The sequence below is a fragment of the Gobius niger genome (assembly GCF_951799975.1).
Source record: "Gobius niger genome assembly, chromosome: 4".
Taxonomy (NCBI): Eukaryota; Metazoa; Chordata; class Actinopteri; order Gobiiformes; family Gobiidae; genus Gobius; species Gobius niger.
In genome coordinates, this window is record NC_136855.1 from 19,361,992 (window position 1) to 19,384,225 (window position 22,234).

The 22,234-nt window shown below is 43.9% G+C and overlaps 1 protein-coding gene across 3 annotated transcripts in view; it reads left to right on the top strand.

Annotated features, from left to right (window-relative positions):
* The window catches only part of syt7b (synaptotagmin VIIb), a 95,529-nt gene that overhangs the window by 60,453 nt on the left and 12,842 nt on the right, over window positions 1-22,234 (top strand). For 2 of the 3 annotated variants that reach the window (XM_079555683.1, XM_079555685.1), the window contains 2 exons: window positions 391-738; window positions 4,871-4,999. In XM_079555683.1, coding sequence (XP_079411809.1) covers window positions 391-738; window positions 4,871-4,999 — 477 coding nt within the window. The remainder of the gene's footprint in view (window positions 1-390; window positions 739-4,870; window positions 5,000-22,234) is intronic. The other variant, XM_079555684.1, reaches the window with a different exon arrangement.

Consider the following 22,234-nt stretch of genomic DNA (forward strand, 5'->3'; position numbering starts at 1 on the left):
TCCACGGAAATGAGACTTCAGCGGGAGTTAAACTTCATTATATGCATGTCTTGGTTTGGGAACACTGGGTTTTGCCTTGTACACAAACCCATGTGAAAACTGTGATTCGATTTACATTATGAAACAGTTATTCTTACAGAAGCTGCTACAATTTGTAAGTATTCCTCTTGATTTCCAGCTCCTTGTACTGTGCAATGTTCAGATGCCCCTGATCCTCTCCCACTTGCATATTCCCACAACAGTGTATTAGCACGATCTCTGCATTCTCGTTTCTATTTTTAACCATTCCTCCTTCTACAAGTTACCATTTCCTGAAACTTGTATTATTCATGTCGTTCCCTGTTACACAAACATAACTGATATTTCCCTTGCTCTTGTGTATGTGGACAGTTTTGGGGACGCCTCTCTTTCATCTGCATCCACTCTGGAGCACATCCCGTCCTCAGCCGTGGCGCGCCCTCGCCCCCTGGTCCGACAGCAGAGCCTCCAGCAGCCGCTCACCCACCAGCCCCCTCCAGGCCCCAACGACCCCCCAGTTACTTCGCAGAGCCTGGGTCAGCTGCACACGGGCCCAGGTGGCGGGGGGCATCGAGGGGGTCCTCGAGGGGTCCGGGGGAGTCCGGCCGGAGCGTCCCGGTGCAGAGGCACAGGGACGGGACGATCCAGGTCCAACCCGGGCAGCTGGGATCACATGATGGAGCAGATCCGCCACAGAGGACTGGATGTCAGGTCATTCCTGTGAGTATCAGAGGGCGGTTGCCATTGTGCATTTTTTAATGTTTGCTTAATGTTTGCTTCAGTATAAATATCTTAGATGTGTTGCCTAGTCTTTCCAGCAGTGTCACTTCCTCATATTTGCAAACTGCACATTTTTGTAATCCGCACCAGATTTACAGACACTCCCTAATGCCAGATATCACTGTCCACCTCACCTGGACGAGGCTTATGCAACTGATTTGATCCTCTGCTAATCTTAGAGATGATGACGAAGCAAGAAAACTAAATTAGCAGAAGTCACATGGAAAAATGATCCATATTCATTTGCGTTGGGCAGTCATTACTTATGTTGAATTGCTGTACACTTGCCCACAGCTTGCACTAGAACTGAATTTAAACAGATTGTACATCATGTCCTACGCTGAGCACCTCCTCCACTTTGGCCCTGAACAGACACATGTTCTACGGCACGCAGGTCAAGGTGTGCATGTCGACTGTTATCACTGTCTCCAGGCCACTCACCTTCATGTCCATTTGAATCGTCGATGGAATATGTGTGAGACCATGCACACAGAGGGGCCATGGCCCACCATTACAATGTACAAGGCTGGTTTATAGGCGTGACTCATGGGTTGGAGTGAGTTTATGCCTTACGATGGAGAGAACTGAAGATCGAACACTCTGTAATACACTGGTTGAGTTCGAACCACATCATCTTTTATTCAGAAAGCAAGACATTGAATTAAAAGGGGGAACATAAACTCCTCTAAATGTTGTGCACTGGAATAATTCAGTTTATCCGTAGCTGCTATGTTTAGTTTTTTTTCCATTTCATTTCATTTATTTATTCACTTTTCATTGTAATGCAACACGAAAAGCCACAACAGCAATCCAGCAAACACAACAGTAGCAATAATACATTCCATAAGAACAGGAGTAGGATGAAGAAAAAATCTGATAAACTCCTCCCCCATTCTTATATGAAGAAGTTTACATTAGATGGCCTCACCCACGCCAAAATATAACTAAATAGCCGACAATAGGCCAAAGGTAATCAACTTTTTATTTAAACAATTTTCACATTCCTCTTTATACAAATTAAGTATTTTCTGTTTATACTTTACTGGCAACATTTTAGATCGTTTTCCAGAGAGTTCCGTTGTTGCACATCAGATACTGAATCACACATTTGTTTGAGTTTTTTTTTCCTGCAATAAGGTGTTTAAAATCATTATTTCTTCTGCTTGTCTCACTATTTACAGTTAAAAGGGGTCACGGTCCATGCGTTAACAGGCAGTGTTTTGCTTTGTGAACAACTAATAAAGTTTGTAAAGAAACCAAGTCCTTTGAAGCAGAACTAAGTAACTCATGCCCCTAGAGGCCATAAGCGCCACTGCAGATGTCGTAGCTTGTTGCGTTTTTTTTATTCAGTAATTGTCCGTGAGAGTGAATACTACGCTGACAGAAAAGACAAAGGGAGAGAGGGATATTGTACATCCAATCACACAATGGAGATCATTTTTTTCACTCAAACTTCGCTGTAAATACTGTTTAAGTGGTGCTATCCCGCAGTTAGCTTTGCCTGTTAGCCTGTTAGCTTCTCCTTCGTGATTCTATTAGTGTGTATTATTGACTAATCATTTATAGTATCATTTATTTCTCTTACGTTTTTATATTAAAGTCAAGTTTATTTGTATTCATTAAGTTTTTTTCTTGCTTTTCTCTTATTTCCGTTCATTTATTTTTAATTGTGTACTCCTTTTTATTTCCTTTATTTGTATTATTTTAAATGAGGACTGGTGGATCCAAGTAGAGGATAATTTTTTTGTGTTTTTTTTTTATATCAATTACATGTGCCGTACTTTAGAAACAGTCTATAAATGTGCCATATAAATAAAGTGGAGTTGGATTTTAATTTAGATCATCTTGGCCAGTACTCACTCCTTCATCTGCTGATCCTTTTGTCCCTTATCTCTCCATGTTGGGGACGGTCCTGTCACACGGTGTTGCAAAGAGGCGCATCCATTACTCCTCAATAGAAGCGGTGTGGGTGGCAATGATTTCTGCACCCTCTTGGACTTGGAAGTGCACGTGTCTTTTTTTGGTCATCTATACAAATCCATTCACCTTATCGACTAGCCTTGGTGTTGGTGTTGTTTACACATCCCCAGTGGGCTGCTGTCTCTCAAGTGCTAATATGCGCCTCACGTCGTCAATATTTCTTCAACAAACAACTCGTTTTTGGGGCGACTGCGCGCAAAGGGAAGCACACACAGCCTGAAATAGAGCGAGATGAAGAGATAAGAGGAAGACGACCAGACGAAAACGGAGAAGAACACAGATAAAGTTTGAAATCAGACGCTTCCGATATTGATATTTGGGTTTAGAGCCACAGTCACCCCAGCGCTTATAGCTGAACATGTTACAACTTTAAAAATGAAAATAGTTTGTTTCCCCAGTTCTATCTTTTTTTTTTTTTTTTTTAGAACAAAATTAAGACAAACTGGACCAGGACTTTACAACATATCTAAAACATGATAAGACTAGTTACAAATCTAAATACAAAGAAAGCAGAACACAACAAGCCTAAACCAGCATTAAAACCACAACTAAATTACCTCTAAATCAGATCAACAACTACAGACAGTCGCACGAGCATTTTAGGACAGTTTTAGCTTTTCTTTAAAAAAAGAAACATCCAGGCGGCTCATATTCGAAGAGGTAGCAAAAACACCAATCACACTGAGATTGCCCTTTAAGAAATTACTGTAGAAATGAAAAATGCTAAAGAGGAAAAGGTTGTCCTTGGATGAGAGCGTTATGTAAGGGGCTTTTGAGTAGAGAAACAGCAGAACAAATGAACAGAAACTTGTGGGTTGTTAAGTCAAAACTGTGAAATAACCAAGGTCTGCACTGGACAATTGTTTATTTGTTCAGGTCAGTGTTTGCATGGCCTTTTCCAATTCACGCCGCTGCTGCACACTCAACTAAGACATAATTCATAACCCTGGGCTGGGCTGGAGGCAGAAGAAACGATGAATATTGCTTAGTTTTTTTTTTTTGCTTAATTCAATATTTTCATCTTTACTCTTTCATCTCCATTGTTGTTTTAATGCATATAATTTGCACTGCTTCCTTTTATGGTTTAAACAGCTTAAAGAATCATTATTTCTGTTTAATGCACTACCTTTTTTCGTAAAGGCAATACTAGATTGCTCCTGGTCTTAATGGGTTTCAAGAGCATTGGGTAAAAAGACCATCATAAAAAGATCTGTGCGCTTTTGATCTACTAGGTTGGCTACTGAACTGATTTGTGTGAAGTAATATGTGCTACCAGACCACATGAGAAAGAGCATGTTCTTTTCTCATGTGGAAACTACAGTTGCACATATACAGTACGTGGAAAGCGTTCAATATTTGACATATGCAGTGGCACTAGCATTTCAATGTAAATAAATGAATGTAAAAGCGCTACAGTTTTGCATAACAGCTCATTTTGGTGGCAGTTGTGTGTGTGTGTGTGTGTGTGTGTGTTCACTTCCTGCTGCATTCAAAATGTCCACAGCACATGGGGCAAATAGTGTGCCCGCTGTCAGGTGTCAATCACGTCCCTGGCAAGATTTTCTGCCGCATGAGGCTAAAGCAGCACCTCTGTATCACACAGTTTCTTCATCTTTGTTTTTGCTTATAACATGAGTTTACTCATACACAAAAGGAAGTGATAATGCCACATGTATGAAACCTTTGAAGACCACTGTTAGAAACCTTATTATTGCTACATTGAAAAAACACTATCATAATTTCAAAACTGTCAAAAAAGTTTGGACATCTGTGACAATTGTGCCACTTGACTTGTCATATATTGAATTGCTTTGCTCCGTGTCTAACCTTTACAATAACAACTCCACGCTATTGTCTTTTTCAGCTCTGGTGATCATGATCAATAATCGATTAACCATCTTATGACACTGTCTCCATACTAAATATATGACTCAGTATTTGTGAATTAATATGCAGTCATTCTCATCTAACCTGTTGTTCTGTGGTTAACAAAGCTCTGTGTTTGTGTATGTTTTGTGCTTCCTGTGTGGTCATGTGACTCCATGCGTGCGTATGTGTTTGTGCGTGTGTGTGTGTGTGTGTGTGTGTCCAGAGAGGGGAAGATGGTTGTCCTGTCTCTAGCAATCGGTCTGGCTGAGCAGGACGACTTTGCCAACCTCCCAGATCTACAAGAAGCACCAGCCAACAAAGAAAACGAAATCGAAACCACGCCAGAAAAGAGGTAGAAAAGACAGATTTTTTCCCCCCACCCATTTTGGATGATCAACTTAAATTTTTATTTATTTATTTTTTCCCCCTTTTCTGCATGGTTTGGAGTTTGTCTTTATTCGGGCTTTGATGTGTTGGCGTTGTCACCCCTTTGATGGTGCATGGTGTTTTCTCTACAGGTTTGATCTTTAGCAGTTGGCAGCTTCAGTAGGCGTAAGGATCCTTTGCATTAGACATGCATGTGCTATGTATTGATCTCACTGATTTTCTCAACAACCTGCTACTTCTGCTACTTTTGAACTGGAGTGTATCTGCAAATACACACCACATTTTTTTCATATTTAAATAAGGCATTGGAACTGCAATGAAACTGTAGAGAAAGGTTGTTCAAGACAGTATTGAGACAGTATTTAATGCCCGAAGAGGCCACTCTAAGCCTATAGAGCCACTGCAGGTATCATGGTATGTTGTCGTAGCATTGTACATCCAAATACACAATGAAGATCTTTTTTTTTTACTCAAACTTGGCTGTAAATACTATTTAAGTGGCGCTAGCCCACAGTTAGCTTTGGTGCCATGCCATATACCATTGAGCAGAGGTGCCATTAGTCCAACATCTCTAACCCAGTTGTGTTGTGGATTAGAGAGACATATACAAACATTGGCCCTAACCTTAAGGTCAGTGGACTCTTGCCTGAACCTAATTTTATTTTTCAACCCCTACTCAAGGGTACATTTTCGGAAAAATGAGACGTCGGACTAAAGTGTAGTCGGACTAATGGGCTGACACCATTAGCTTTGCCCGTTAGCCTGTTAGCTTCTTCTTCGTGATTCCATTAGTGTGTATTGGTGGCTCCGACCCGTTGGCAGCAAAGTTGCATTTGTGGTTTTCTGGCCGGAGACACCAAGGGGAGATGAAAGACCCCCCAATCATCCCATTAACACTTGTATTACCCCCAGAGGGACTACGAAAAGGATTTATTAAGGTAAACAAGTTACTTCGTTCTGCTTTAAGTGTGATGTATTTTTGATTGAAAACAGCATAGTTTAGTATCCAAACCTACATCAATAAACCAGATTATAAATCTTTTGCATCTGAAGTAATTAAAGAGATATCATTTTAATTTGACAACATATAAAATGCTAATCACATTTTACACTGGGGGGTCCAGAGTTTTTGGTGAACCTTTCATCATGAGAGCTTTGTCAACACCAAAACTGCAAGTAGCAGCCTGGATAATTTATTCAGCTTTTGTAGGGGGGTATGAACCTGTAATTGGCACCACCTTGTAAAAAAATACTCACAATTGTATTGTTTTATTGATTTTGGCTACACCCCTCTAAGCACTGACTTAACGTGCCAATCCACATAATCCACCTTTACAGGAGGAACAGTGTGACAATGACTAATGTAAATCCGGTGCAAATGAAAGGTATTTCTTCAAAAATAATTAAGATTTGTAATCACTTTGTAATTGTAATCCTTTCACTATACTTTAAATATGCTAATTGATAAAATGCTAAGATAACAGAGACCTGGAAGGTCCCTGGTAGACCCTTCCAGGTCTACCATGTCAGGGCCGACGTGGTCGCTTGCCTCGCAGACTTTAGTGAATATCTCCTATCTAGAGACGTACCTTTTATTGCGTTGGGAAGAAGAGGGTTGGGGCTTTAAAACGAGCCCATCCATGCCCCTCTAAGCCTCTGGGAAGCAATGTAAGGTTGCGTTGAAAATGTGTGCCGTTGCCGTGACAAACTCGCTAATGTTATAGAGTGTTTGTCCACGATTTCTATATCATAATTATGTGATCATGTCACTACAACACAACAAGCCCATTGGATTCCTAGACACCCAAAACATGGGGTTAGACACCAAAATGACTTGTCTAGGATGAATAATTAAGGAGTAATGGGCATTTTAAGGATCTCGCCACCCTCTTGGACGCCATCTTGAAAATTAGACCTTTCCAGTGGTCAGATGTTGGTAGACTTTTAGTATGTTAATAAGCACACCTGATACTACAGAAAACCATTGAAAAACCTTTTGTAGCAATTTTTTTGGGGTTAGGTGTTTTTTTTTTTCATACATGCAGCCGCCTAATAGCTCATAAATTGCATATGTAAGTGCACTGAAAGTGCACACAGTCATTGTGTCCTTGGGCAAGACACTTCACCCACATTGCCCCCAGTGTCTGCGTACATTGGTGTATGAATAAGAGTATGAATGGGTGAGTGGATTCTTGCTGTTAAAGCGCTTTGAGTGCCTAATGTAGGTGGAAAAGCGCTATATAAGTTGAGACCATTTACCATTACCATTTCATTTTTATTTATTGATGTCAAAACTGTAATTTTTTAAATATAGACAATTTTTGAGAAGTTGTCTAGACAAAATAGTCTATTCTTACAAAGTACTGCTGTAGGGTACTTGGACTATTTCCACTTTGAGTATGAAAACGGCTGTTGCTCAGAGATGCTTGGACACAGTACAGATTGTTTCAGAGTCAGAATTAGATGAAACACATCCCCAGCCTCTGCACCAGTGTTTCCATAAATCTCACAGATCCTGAAGTGATGAAAGCTTAACCCGCTGTCTGAACATGAAAAGACTGAGCAAAAACGATGTGCCTTCTTCCGTAACCCCACTTAGATATTTGTTACAAAAATGTCTTTTTTAAGTTTTCAAAGCTTCTTTGCGGTGCATCCGAGTGTGTTGTTCAAACTGGGTCATGTCTGGATCTGTGGCTGATGTGAAACACCAGAATGTTGAAAAAGTTGTCAGATTAGCTCGAGTGCAGCGAGAAACAGAGGCACTGCTCAGTATAGTTTGTTTGTTTGTTTGTATTGTTTGTATTTGTTTGTTTGTATACTTTATTGAAATTTGTCCTCTGCATTTAACCCATCCTTCGATGCCGCTGGGGCAACGCGTAAGGAGCAGTGGTCGACGGCAGTGCCGCGCCCGGGGACCCATCTCCATGATGTGGAGCCAGACTGATGGTCAGAATCACCTGGCTGGAGGATTCACCTATTGCACATGTTTTTAGTGGTAGGGGAAACCGGAGTACCCGGAGGAAACCTACGCAGACACGGGGAGAACATGCAAACTCCACACAGAAAGGCCCCATCCTGGTGGGAATCGAACCCGGGACCTTCTAGCTGTGAAGCGGGGGCCGCCCTGTGGGAAATGTGTTGATTAAATTTACTTTATTTGAGTTTTGAGTCCAATAGTATTATACTGCAATATTGGAAATATCTATGTAATATTGTCCAACTATATAAAACATGTGCCCTATTATGTAATACCGATCATAGATTTGATTTCTTTTTCCTGTTGGAGGGTCTTCAGGGGTTCTTCCAATCTTGACCTCACGTTCCTCCACATCATGCCTTTCCCTGTCACTCTCTGGAGCCGTGTCAAGCACCTATCTCTAATCAAAGGGAGGCCGTCCATCCACTGCCTTTCCGGGGGCGCTGCATGGGCCAAGTAGTCTACTGTCCTTCCATCGCTAATAACAGCCCTCTGTCATCATCCGTGTCTGTCTCATCGCCGTAGTTAGCCCTGTGGCGATCCTCGCTTGGACCCGCGCGCTGCCGGCTGTTTTCACGCTGCCCAGTCAACTGCAAACCATAGGACCGGATCATCCTGCCAGGATTGTGTGACAAGACAAGACGCTGGAAAACAGATAGAAGCAGATGCAAGGGGAAAACCATGCTTTCCAGAGAGAAATATAGGGGAAAGATAAAAATAGATGCTGCCATAGCTTCAGGGATTGGTTTGTTTACACTGTAGAAGGAGTTGTGGAGATGAAGTTGTAGAACAAGTAGTAATTGAATCTGGATCTTCCTGACTAAGAAGAAGCCGTCTTTGTGACTAACCATGTCATTTCCTCGAGGCTGTGTTTTTTTGACTGAAGCTCCACTAAAGATTGGAAGATCCAGTTGCTTTGATTGATTGGACTTTGTAATTGTGAAACTGCCGAGCATGTCCTGCTTTTGAGTAATAGGGGAGAGTTTATTGCCCCCGTTTGGAATTGTTTTAATTTGCCAGAAACTTGATTAGAAGTACCTGGTTGGACGTTTAGCCTGCATTGCATTTCAGGATGGAATTTTAGGGCTGCACAATATGAGCAAAAAATGTGGTATTCGACAGCTGTCTTGAACAGGGGTGGACGGGGAATGAAAAATGGCCCTGGACTCGTAAATGCGACACTTCCACAATTTTAACCTTTTACGTCCCGCTTTAACCGAGTGCATTTTCTCCACATCGGCTTTTTTTTCTTTTTTCGCTTTTCTCATTGCTTTGTTGTCGTGTTTTTGTCACATTGTTTTGTCACTTTTTCATTGCATTTTTTTGTGTTTTTGTCACATGTTTGTGGCTTTTTTGTTGCTTTTTCATTGCATTTTTTTTTTATTGTTTTTTGTCACTTTTTCCGGCACATTTTTGTTCTGTTTTCATCCTCGTTTTCATCTCTATTTTGATGCTTTTAGATTTGGGTAAAGCTTGGTTAAGGCGGGGGGTAAGAGGTTAAGGCCCTAGAGACAGTGGCCCTTCTGTGCTCTTCCAGAATGGACATATGGCCTGGTCTTGAATGCTGCAGTAACGGCATTAATACATTATTTCATGATACTATTTCAAGACCGTACGTTCTTTAGTCCAATCAAAACTCATGTTGAACTAAATTAGGAAAATAATTAAACTGTACTTTTGCTCTTTTTGTTTTGCTTCGTGCTTTAAATGTCAGTCACGTACTATTGCAATAACTATAATTTCGTATTTTGTGCTGCTCTAGATGCTTGTATGATAATGATAGATATCGTTTTAGTTATAGTCATAGTAATATTGTTTCCACAGCAAAAGTCTTAGTAGCAGCAGGAATAAAAAGTAGTACATAAAATGGGAGCACATAAATATAGACACAGAGCTTTGGGAGTTTGCTGTTTTTTATTATGAAATCAAGAGCTTGTATTCAAAACAATGCCTCCAATAGTGAAGGAATAATAGGATTAAACCAAAACCTTATGTGCTTTGTGCGAGTGGTGAGATCCATAATTTAATTTTGGAAGCGGTTTCATGGCTCTGTATGGGGTGTTTTGATCATTTGTCAAGATCAATTTTAAAGTCAGGGGAAATAGAAAGAGTTATAACATTGCGAGAAAGAAAACATGCTTTGGGCACTTTGTTACAGTGGTTTAGCTCCACTGTCCCAAAGCTGCTGGGTTGTGGATTTATGCTCCTGGCTGTTGAAGAAAAGTTTATTTCTAAAACACATTCCAATATTTACATAGTTTTCGCCAGGTCATTGCACGTTTATGTTTACGGGTACTCATGCCAAATCCATAGTCTTTAAAGCAGGGGTAGCTGTTTTTATTTTGTAAAAGTATATGCGGGAATCATGTGCGATATACAGTAGCCATACAACACTAATGTCGTAATGATACTATGTTGCACTGGCAAACTATAATCGGGTTAGACCGACAGTGGGTTGAAGGCTGAGAACAGACTGTGATAGGGATCTACTTTACCGTCTGTCAATCATTGAAGTTGTGCAGCTCAGTGCCTATAGTTCATACAGTTTGCTGACAGCTGTAATCACATCTGCAGATCGTCAACACAACAGTACTCTCTGCCAGTGTAAACAGATCATTATCACCATTTGCTCTAAGTTTAGTGTAATCTGTGAATAGGGCACGCGACTGGAGTGCTTGTCTGGCAAAGTTGTCTTGTGCCTGCATATTGTGTTCTCTGACAATCCATCTATTATTGCAGATAATGACACCAGGCATGACATTATTACTGTAGATCTATAGATTATTACAGTGATGCTCTGTGTGTTCTGACACCTTATCTGAGCTACAGTTATTTTTATACAGGATTTTTATAGCACTTTTCACATGACACAAGTAACTCAAAGAGCTTCATGCAAGGGAAGGGGATTTAATATATTGTCTTGACTGTTATCGCAATAAATAAAACAGAATAAGTAAAAATGTTTAAAAGTTCATTTAGTCAGGGCGATAGTGGCGTAGACAGGAGAGCAGGTAAAACAAAAGCAATATTAAGAAAAAGTATCTCCTAGTTGGAGGATTCACCTATTGTACATGCTTTTAGCGGTAGGGGAAACCGCAGTACCCGGAGGAAACCTACGCAGACACGGGGAGAACACTGTTCCGTATTACTTTGGTCATGATATAGTTTTTTGGGGGCTTTTTAAGGCTACTTTTTGACACAATTTGAAGAAAAAACAAATTGCTGATGATTTTTTTGTTTTATGGAACGTTCTGTGTTTGGTGTGATTTCGTTATCTATATTGTTGCAATATTCAAGACAGTATTAAACATTAGAATGGTAATCTGGTAATCAAAGTTACAAGCCCGTATTACTAACTTTCTCAGAGAGCCTCACTGTTGTCATTATTCGTTCACTCCACTCGGTGGTGGTATGCTACTGTTGTAGCCACAGCTGCCCTGGGGTAGACTGACGGCTGAGGCACCCAGTCTGCACCTGTTCGCTATATTGGTACCCTATTTACCTATTTGTATCACCGGTAGCAAGGTCTTGGGTCCAATTATCTGGCAAACAAAATCGGATCATTTTGTAATTTTTACACTTCACTTTTCTTGTTAACGCATCAATATTGAGAATAACTTTTATGCTAATCATTTTTATACGACTGTCACCAAGTTGATTTTCTGTCTAGCTCTCTGCAGAACATAGTTTTTGACTAAGCGAGCTGTGCTCCAGTGTTGACATTGTGTAAGTGTGTTGGGGGCACTGTGCTGGACTGGCCAAGGCCCTGTGGTGAAGCGGACATAATCACCCACCTGCAGATAACTACCACGAGGGCTCCCAGGCTTTTGTGTTTATTATTATCATCTCAGAAAGCTGTTGCTGCCTCGTCGACCTGAATCTTAATAAGCTCAGAGTCGACAAACGCACACTCAGATCATGCAAAATAAACATAAATAAGCCAGGCTGCAGATATCTGAATGTAGGCTGCATTAAGGCTGTAATGTGTCTGAAAGAGTTTGTGTTGATAGAGAACTAATCTACACTCAATAGATGAAGGGAATGTGGAAAAATCAGAAAATATCACTGAAGACAGAAATAGCTTAATGAAAGGATTCACAAAAAGCTCATTGGAAAGATAAATAGAGATATAACACCATCTCATCTATCATGACCAATGCCCTGTAACAAACAGATAAGGGCTTCCATTGTAAGGTCATATCCTGCTCTCCTCACTTTGTCCTGAAGGCTGCCTGACCTGAAGGTTGCAAATGGTGTGTGCAGAATAAAAAGCATATTGCACACAAAAAAAGCATCCTCTTAAACATCAAAATAAACACTTGCATTTAATATGTTTATGCAATGTGTTTATTTGTTAAACAAACTGTGGTCAAGCAAATTGATGTTGTATTTCATGGTTACACAGTCTTGTTATTGATGAACTGATCTTGCCAGGGCTCGCTGGCATAGAAGATCTGCCGTACTTATTTCTGCCTTCTCCAAAGGCAGCAGTGGGCATAGCTTACCACCACCAAGTGTGGAATCATAAATGGTTGTGAGCGCTTTGAGTGACTTGTGTCATGTGAAAAGCACCTCCTCCCCTTTTAAACATATAATGATGGTTTTGCTTGAGTAGAGCACTCAACATACTGTTTGTTTTTTTGTTTCAGTGTTGAATTGTCTAGTTGAGTTAAGATAAAATGGTTTAGAGTTGCTCTAAACATTTTATGGATCACCGAATCTCCATTGCCACATTCACTGTATAACCTTCAGATATTGGTGACTCTGTAACACTGTTCAGACCGCTGCACACAGTCTTTAATATGGGGTCTGAGTGACATTGATTTTTCACATTTTTAGAAACAGGCAACAGAGCAAAAATAAAAGGATGCTTAACAAGATTCAGGCTGCTGCGGGGAGAGAGAAATCTTGTAGAAACAATACGAATCCCCGCTCAGTTATTATGAAAGAGATAGACAGATGCCTCTCCAAACATCCCCGCTTCTTATAGCAGCCAACTCGGAGTAAATTGAAGGGTGATTTCGCCGGGGTTGGGGCCCGAACGCGAGCGTCTGGTGGCCGGGTCTCTGCCCACGGGGCCCGGCCGGGCCCAGCCCGAAGGGACGACGTGGGCCCGCCCTCCTGTGGACCCACCACCCGCAGAGGGATCCGTAGGGGTCGGGTGCGGAGAGGACTGGGTGGCAGTCAGAGGCAGGTGCCTCGACGACCTGGTCCGCATGCACAGCTTCTGGCGTTCGGGACATGGAACGTCACCTCACTGGGGGGGAAGGAGCCTGAGCTTGTGCGGGAGGTTGAGAGATACCGGCTAGATATAGTCGGGCTCACCTCCACGCACAGCTTGGGTTCCGGATCCCAACTCCTGGAGAGAGGCTGGACTCTCCATTTTTCTGGAGTTGCCCGCGGGGAGAGGCGGCGGGCTGGGGTGGGTTTGCTCATATCCCCCCAGCTCAGCCGCCACGTGTTGGAGTTCACCCCGGTGGACGAGAGGGTCGCGTCCCTACGCCTTCGGGTCGGGGACAGGTCTCTCACCGTTGTTTCGGCCTACGGGCCCAACATCGGTGCAGAGTACCCGGCCTTCTTGGAGTCCCTGGGAGGGGTACTAGATGGTGCTCCGACTGGGGACTCCATTGTTCTGCTGGGGGACTTCAACGCCCACGTGGGTAACGACAGTGAGACCTGGGAGGGGGTGATTGGGAAGAACGGCCTCCCCGATCTGAACCCGAGTGGTGTTCTGTTATTGGACTTCTGTGCTAGTCACAGTTTGTCCATAACGAACACCATGTTCGAGCACAAGGGTGTCCATAAGTGCACGTGGCACCAGGACACCCTAGGCAGGAGGTCGATGATCGACTTTGTAGTTGTGTCGTCTGACCTCCGGCCGCGTGTCTCGGACACTCGGGTGAAGAGAGGGGCGGAGCTGTCAACTGATCACCACCTGGTGGTGAGCTGGATCCGCTGGCAGGGGAGGAAGCCGGTCAGACCTGGCAGGCCCAAGCGTGTTGTGAGGGTCTGCTGGGAACGACTGGCGGATCCCTCTGTCAGTGGGGTCTTCAACTCCCACCTCCGGAAGAGCTTCACCCAGATTCCGGGGGAGGCGGGGGACATGGAGTCAGAGTGGACTCTGTTCTCCTCCTCCATTGTCGATGCGGCTGCTCGTAGTTGTGGCCGTAAGGTCTCTGGTGCCTGTCGCGGCGGCAATCCCCGAACCCGGTGGTGGCGCCCGGAAGTAAGGGATGCCGTCAAGCTGAAGAAGGAGTCCTACCTGGCCTTGTTGGCTTGTGGGACTCCTGAGGCAGCTGAGAGGTACCGGCAGGCCAAGCGTGCTGCAGCTCGTGCGGTCGCGGAGGCTAAAACTCGGGTCTGGGAGGAGTTCGGGGAGGCCATGGAGGAAGACTATCGGTCGGCCTCGAAGAGATTCTGGCAAACCATCCGGCGCCTCAGGAGGGGGAAGCAGTGCTTCACCAACACTGTGTACAGTGCGGGTGGGGGGCTGCTGACCTCGACTGGGGATGTCGTCGGGCGGTGGAAGGAGTACTTCGAGGACCTCCTCAATCCCGTCGTCACGTCTTCCAATGAGGAAGCAGAGGCTGAGGACTCGGAGGTGGGCTCGCCCATCACCGGGGCTGAAGTCACCAAGGTGGTGAGAAAGCTCCTTGGTGGCAAGGCTCCGGGGGTGGATGAGATTCGCCCTGAGTACCTTAAGTCTCTGGATGTTGTAGGACTGTCTTGGTTGACACGTCTCTGCAACATCGCGTGGCGGTCGGGGACAGTGCCCCTGGATTGGCAGACTGGGGTGGTGGTCCCTCTCTTTAAGAAGGGGGATCGGAGGGTGTGTTCCAATTACAGAGGAATCACCCTCCTTAGCCTCCCCGGTAAGGTCTATTCCGGGGTGCTGGAGAGGAGGATCCGGCCGATAGTTGAACCTCGGATCCAGGAGGAACAATGCGGTTTTCGTCCTGGTCGTGGCACACTGGACCAACTCTATACCCTTCATCGGGTACTCGAGGGTTCGTGGGAGTTCGCCCAACCAGTCCACATGTGTTTTGTGGATCTGGAGAAAGCGTTCGACCGCGTCCCTCGTGGTGCCCTGTGGGGGGTGCTCCGGGAGTATGGGGTCCGGGGCCCTCTGCTAAGGGCTGTCCGTTCCCTGTATGACCGCAGCAGGAGCTTGGTTCGCATTGCCGGCAGTAAGTCAGACCTGTTCCCGGTGCGTGTTGGTCTCCGCCAGGGCTGCCCTTTGTCACCGGTTCTGTTCATTATTTTTATGGACAGAATTTCTAGGCGCAGCCAGGGGCCGGAGGGTGTCCGGTTTGGGAGCCTCAGAGTCTCATCTCTGCTGTTTGCGGACGATGTTGTTCTGATGGCTTCAACGAACCAGGACCTCCAGCACGCACTGGGGCGGTTTGCAGCCGAGTGTGTAGCGGCCGGGATGAGGATCAGCACCTCCAAATCCGAGGCCATGGTTCTCCACCGGAAAAAGGTGGCTTCCCCTCTTCGGGTCGGTGGGGAGTCCTTGCCTCAAGTGGAGGAGTTCAAGTATCTCGGGGTCTTGTTCACGAGTGGGGGACGGATGGAGCGTGAGATCGACAGACGGATCGGTGCGGCGTCAGCAGTGATGCAGTCGCTGTATCGGTCTGTCGTGGTGAAGAGGGAGCTGAGTCGGAGGGCAAAGCTCTCGATTTACCGATCGATCTACGTTCCCACCCTCACCTATGGTCATGAGATTTGGGTCATGACCGAAAGGACAAGATCGCGAATACAAGCGGCCGAAATGAGTTTCCTTCGCAGGGTGGCTGGGCGCACCCTCCGAGATCGGGTGAGGAGCTCAGTTACCCGGGAGGAGCTCGGAGTAGAGTCGCTGCTCCTTCACGTCGAAAGGAGCCAGCTGAGGTGGCTCGGGCATCTGTTTCGGATGCCTCCTGGTCGCCTCCCGCGGGAGGTGTTCCAGGCATGTCCTAGTGGGACAAGGCCTCGTGGAAGGCCCAGGACACGGTGGTGGGACTATGTCTCCGAGCTGGCCTGGTGTCGCCTCGGGGTCCCCCCAGAACAGCTGGAGGAGGTGTGTGTGGATCGGGAAGTTTGGGCATCTCTGCTGAGACTGCTGCCCCCGCGACCCGGCCCCGGATAAAGCGGAAGAAAATGGATGGATGGATGGATGGATGGATTTCGCCGGGACTCAAAGCCATAATCTCAGCGGGGCCACCCCAATGCTCTACGCGCCTGGTCGTGCAGTACCAGAATCGTATGGTATTAATCAAGCAGGAAGTTGTTGCCACTCTTTATCGGTTGGCATATCCGGCGCTTTCACTGCTGCGTCTGAGCCAGCAATCACAGTGAGTCAAGCCTCCTAATGAATCTCTGGGCCTCAGCCATTGCTGGTCCCCATGGCAGCCTGGCCTCTAGCTCTGTGGCCCAGGAGGAGGAGATGATTGGAAAGAAAAAGTGATGAGGGTCAGCACAAATGGGGCCTCTTTAAAAAAAAAAAAAAAAAGGGTAAAAAGAAAGAAAAAAGCGATATCAAATACACCAGAGGAGACCGTTCAACATGTCCCTGGTCGCAGCTTGGAGACATAAAACGGGGAAGTGATTCGGGAAAAAAAGCCACCAAGGGACATGAGGCCAGAGGGGACAGTCAACATGCTGGGACTCATTCATTCAGCGTCTTGTAGTGTTCGCAGTTGTCTTCCCAAGCCATTGTGCAAAGACAGATAATTTAATTCAATAATACTTCATTTGTCTCCGAGGAGCAATTAGAAGGAACACAGCTCAATGAATCATCGGAGGAAAAACACCACCACCAATCCGACTTACATTTGAACAAACTAACTTTTCACTCCAGAGTTATGTAGCTTCCTCATGGCTGATTTCTGTGACAGCCACACCCATCAGATACAGCTTTGGGTGGTGTCATTGTGGTGAAGTCGCCAAACCATGTGTGTGACAGTAGGAAACGCAGTCCTCCATGTCTATTGAGGGCCGGGCAAACTGATCCTTTAAACACGGCCTCCTTCACCCCTCTGTCAAACCACCAAGGCTCTTTATCCAGCAGGGAAACCGTCTGTGTCATCAAGAGAGTCTCGTTCATGTTTTAGGCCAGACAATGTTTTGCAGCATTGTTGATATAGGCGCTTCTTAAAACACAATTAGTTTGACTTTGAAAACGAGCCACATACAAACATTTGAAAAAGTTCATATTGTGATTTAGAAGAATTACAAGACACACAACTGCACTAGTGTATGTGGTGCAGACGATTAGTAAATCAGGGCCTAAGTTGTGGCCACAAACTGAAGGCTGATCTGAGCCTTATTTCTTTGAACCTTTTCCAGCATTGTACATTTGGGCTGCTTACACTGACTTTTGTTTGACACCCGAAGCCCAATCGTGCATTCACCCCTCTATAACGCCTCATGCACATGATAGTATTCTGCCACTCGCTTCTGATGGAATCTGCTCTGTATAAGAGAGTGCTAACTATCTAAGTTGTGGATGAATGGGTGGTGTGAGGAGACATGGCAGTAGTGGTTCATGTGAGGCTTTTTACAGTAAACCGAGACGATGTAATGTAAGTCCTGTTCCTTTTAATGTTTGAAGATTAAATTGACCGCATGGATGACTGAGAATCTATATTGTTTCATATAGTCCTATATAACCATAAACCACAAAAAAATAAAAATAAACTCTGGACATTAAATAGTGCTCTCAGATTCAAATCCAGAAAACTTTATTGATCCCAAAGGATAAAGGATGAAGCAAACCTTCCACAAAGACATGAGTCCATTCAGACAAGAGTAAAGGCCCAAGATAAACAATAGTTCTATAACAATGATAAAAACAGTTCAGTGGGAGAGGGGACAAAAGAGTTGGAGAACCGATTCGTTTTCCGAGAAGGTAAAAAAGACAAGCGAAACTATGAATACAGAGCATGGAGAGGGTGACCCAACATACATTTAGCCTTCTTTAGCGCCTGCTCCTCCCTCTACTGTGGACACTACTGCCTACGAACTATTCACTCTGACATTAATCCTCAATATGAGACATTAACTTCATTTATATTTGTGTATATTTTAACTTAAGTGTATTAAGGCATAAGAAAGTATGCACATAATAGACACAAACAATACAGATTGTTTACTCTCATTTGGTCATTTGGTCATTTGGTCATTTGGTCATTTGGTCATTTGGTCATTTGGTCATTTGGTCATTTGGTCATTTGGTCATTTGGTCATTTGGTGAGGTGTTCTGCTGTCACTTTACCTAAACTAACCTCTGCATTTATCAAGTGTCCTAAATCGTAATGGACAGATAAGGACGCTTCATTGTAAGGTCATATCCCGTTATCTCTTTGCAGCCACTATGTCCTCAAGGCCGCCTGACCTGAAGGCCAAACTGTTCTGCGAGCAGCATGAAAAATGTAATAAATAAAGATAAAAAAGATCAAGACAAAACCTCTCCAATATCCAGCTCAAATTGTTGTGATAACATAAGTTCTGGGCTAACTTATTCCGAAGTCATGTTTTTAATTTGTGTCATTTAATTCCTGTTTAGAGCTCTGAGGGGCACCCAGTCACCAACACAACGCAATGTTAAGAAAGGGTGCATTATGTTTGTCACCAACTTATGTTTAACGTTTTATCTGTAGCACATTACTTTGCAGCATGGTAGTAGGATGGTAATGGCCGGTACATATTCTTTTACACAAAATCTTCTGTCTTGGAAAAACGTCTATGTCAGGGCGTTTGCAAGTTTAGGGAATTACTTGTAGACTCATTTAGAAAAAGCCAGTCGGGGCGGCACCAGTTGAAACTCAAGCTCGGCCATAGGAAGTCCATTCAAAGAGCTTCTTCCATCAGAAACAGTAGATAGCTCCATTAGTTGTATTAGCCTGTGTGCGTGTTGAGGGGACTGGTGATTTGTCCCTGCTGATGGTGCGCGCTGAGTGGGCTGACATTGTAGCCTCAACCTCATCCATCACGAGACATGGGACCTACATTGTGGTCTGCGCTCCCATATGAGACCGCCCCATAGTAACTGGGGCCAGTATGTTTATATGTGGGGGGGGGGCTCATGCGTGGCCTTGCCGCTAACTCGCATCCTTCATATTTGCACCCATCTGCTTTCCCCCCTCAACCTCTGGTGTCCCAATCCCTTTCTCCATTCTCTCATCAATTTCCTCTTGCGGCTCGACGCCTCTGAAGCCCTTATTCTGCTTCTCAGTAAGAATCAGCGTGCTCATCATTCTGTTCTGCGGCTCACCTCTGCCTGCTGCCTTAATCTCACCCTCCCCAGTCAATTTAATTGCATGTAGTGAACCCTGGTCCATGTTTATTCACCTATAGTTCGCTTCTCTTGGGGGGATGTTGAGGGGCGTGGTGATGGAACGTTGCCTCAGCACCTCCGTCAGTGCAAATAAGTCAGTCGTACAGATAGATCAGTCAACTCTGCTGAAAGTAAGAAAAGCAATGAGATTTCCCAATGGACCACTTTATGTATTATCCAGCGAGCATATAGCTTATACGGTATGATACACCAGAGGAAGCTTTACAGAAAACATTTCTTTTCTGCTGTACACACACAAATAAAACACATTTATATTGTGCAAGAGCAAAACGTGTTCATTCATTGTCAGTCATAACCATTACAATTCAATCTTTCATCATTCGGACCAGAAAATTACTTTTATAATGATCAAAAGTAAAGCGGTCATTGTGAGTGTTAGGTGTGTTTTATACCAAAGTCTTAATTTTTACTCACTCCAATCCGCTCTCGTCATCAGCAATTACTCACACTATCTAAATTTATCAGCCGGCAAAACGAGCTAATTTCTTACTGCTCATTCAGCCGCTTCCTAATCAGCCTTAAATAGACTTCCCTGGAAGACAAAGCACTCGACATACAGGAGAAGATAAAAGGTCTCCCCCTACACGGCCCCTTGGGAAGGAACAACCTGCTCTGTCCACTTACGAGGTGACTCAGTGTAGATTGAGGGCACAGGGTCAGGAGTCAGGGTTTTGAGTTTCACCTGCTGTGATCCAATCATGTCACTCTCCTGGGACATAAGCCTCAATCTTATTCAAGACTGCATGCGTACGCTCATTTGTGTTTGCCTGTTATATGCTTGAAACCAATTTTACTCAGTAGACTACCATCCACTGCTGCTGCTCGGTTAACAACATAGCACTAATAGTTGTTGTTGAAAGCCGCTGGAAGCTGAGGAGCAACGACCAATCTCACTGAAGGGCTCCCAGCTATATTGCATTGAGGTGCATCAGGATATAGTTTAGGCAAAAGCATAGGGTTAAATTACAATATTTCAACAATAGATAAAGAATTGCATACGTGGAGCGCATCAATATGTCCGATATACAATATGCACTAATAGTTGTAGGTGCTGTTCAAGGATGAGACCAAAAAGCGCCTCTAACGTAGAATAGTGTTGTCAAAACTGCTAAAATTTCTGGGATTTTTGGCGCATTCCATTTTATAAACTATAATGAAGATTTGACAATGTAAAATACTGGAGTTATAGTTTACACAAAAGCAATTGGACTCTGAAGTGAGTGTCACCAGTGGTGACCCGCCATCAAACATTGTTCCACTGCTCTTTTCTCCACTTTTTTAAATATTATTGTTAATATTATTTTTGTAGACAATGTTTGCAAACACCTCAGACATGGTGGAAAAAACACAAGCTAGAAATTTTGTCTACAAAAATAAGAATAATCAACTCAACTAACCCAGTCCAGTAGACGATACTTGAATACCTCTACTATGATGGATAATTCCTGGACAACTAAGAGCCTCAACATTTGTCATGTTAAGGTAATTTTCTTTCTCCTTTTAACCCCTCCATCTCCCTGTAGTGAGTATGAAGTGCTGAGGTGATTTTTGCAGACTCAGGACTTGGATCAGGCGAGGGAAGTTCTGGGGTTCGTTTCAAAGCCTTTGTAAACGCTCAGTTCCTTTGCCCCGTGGGCTCACTGCTACTTTGAATGTGCATCTCTTTGCAGAGCTTCATGATATTTTTTTAGGCTCCTGTTACCATGGATACATCAGTTCTGTGTAAAATACAACCTGAGTGTGTTGTTATGGTTACAACCACCTCGAGGATGAATTATGTAACAACCACTAAGTTATAGATACTCCAAAGGACGACGTGCAGATGTATCTGTTGGAAAGTATAACTTGTGGATTTTTGTATATATGGCTGTGGGAAAAAGCATTTGATGAAGTAGTTAGTTTAAGCCACACTGCGCAACATTTCACCCGATAAGCAAAACAGAATACATTCATATTATTAGATATTTTTCTAATAAAATCAATGCTTTTGATTCCAAAGTTATATTTTTTACTGTGGAAAAATACCTAAAAAAATTACTAAACAAACGTATAGTGATGGGCGAGTGAAGCCTTGTAACACTTGAAGGCTTTCCTGGCAAAACAAAGTCTTGTAAAGATTCAAAGCCTCAGAGCTGCTTCATTCTGTTTGAACACTGACATCTTGTGGACAAACTTTATAACTGCAACTTTAAGCACCAGCACGATCAAATCCATGTGTGCAATAGAAGTTTCAGACTGCCGTTTTCATTATTTGCACAAACAAACAACATACAAACAAATAAATACGATTTTTTGTGACATGGATTGTCTGTGCTCCATGGAGCTCCAGTGGGTGAGGCCTATAGTCACTGGCGGCTCTGCTGCCCCGAGGCAGGACATCAGATCGAAACTGTTTTTTTCAGTAAGCCCACTATTTGCTGTAGATCACCCTCCTTATGCTTCCCACGGCCAGGCACAGAAAACTAGCACCATACAAAATGGGAAACGGGAAATGCAGCACATTTACTTATCACTAACCCAAAGTGCTCTGAGCCAATGAGGCGCTTTGACCTACTGAAACAAGAGTCTTGCACTTCGAGACATTTGACACGTCCCCAGCTGTAGTAAAACAATGCAGTGCTTCAAGAAGAGCAATACAAGCTCCAGAACATTTTTTGCCCATCACTACAAATGAATGTTTGCTGTGAGCGGCTCACCTCTCCCCAGACCTGACTGTAGCTTTAGTTGATCTGTCATAGATGGGAAATAACAGGCTTCTGTTGCAAAATGTGCATGTTGCAAAATGTGCACACTGTGTGCCAATTTCAAAACTGAATAAATGGAGGCAGTTACATAAAAAAGTGCATCTGGCAAAAGTCGTGCCATTAACATGCAGATCTCAACAA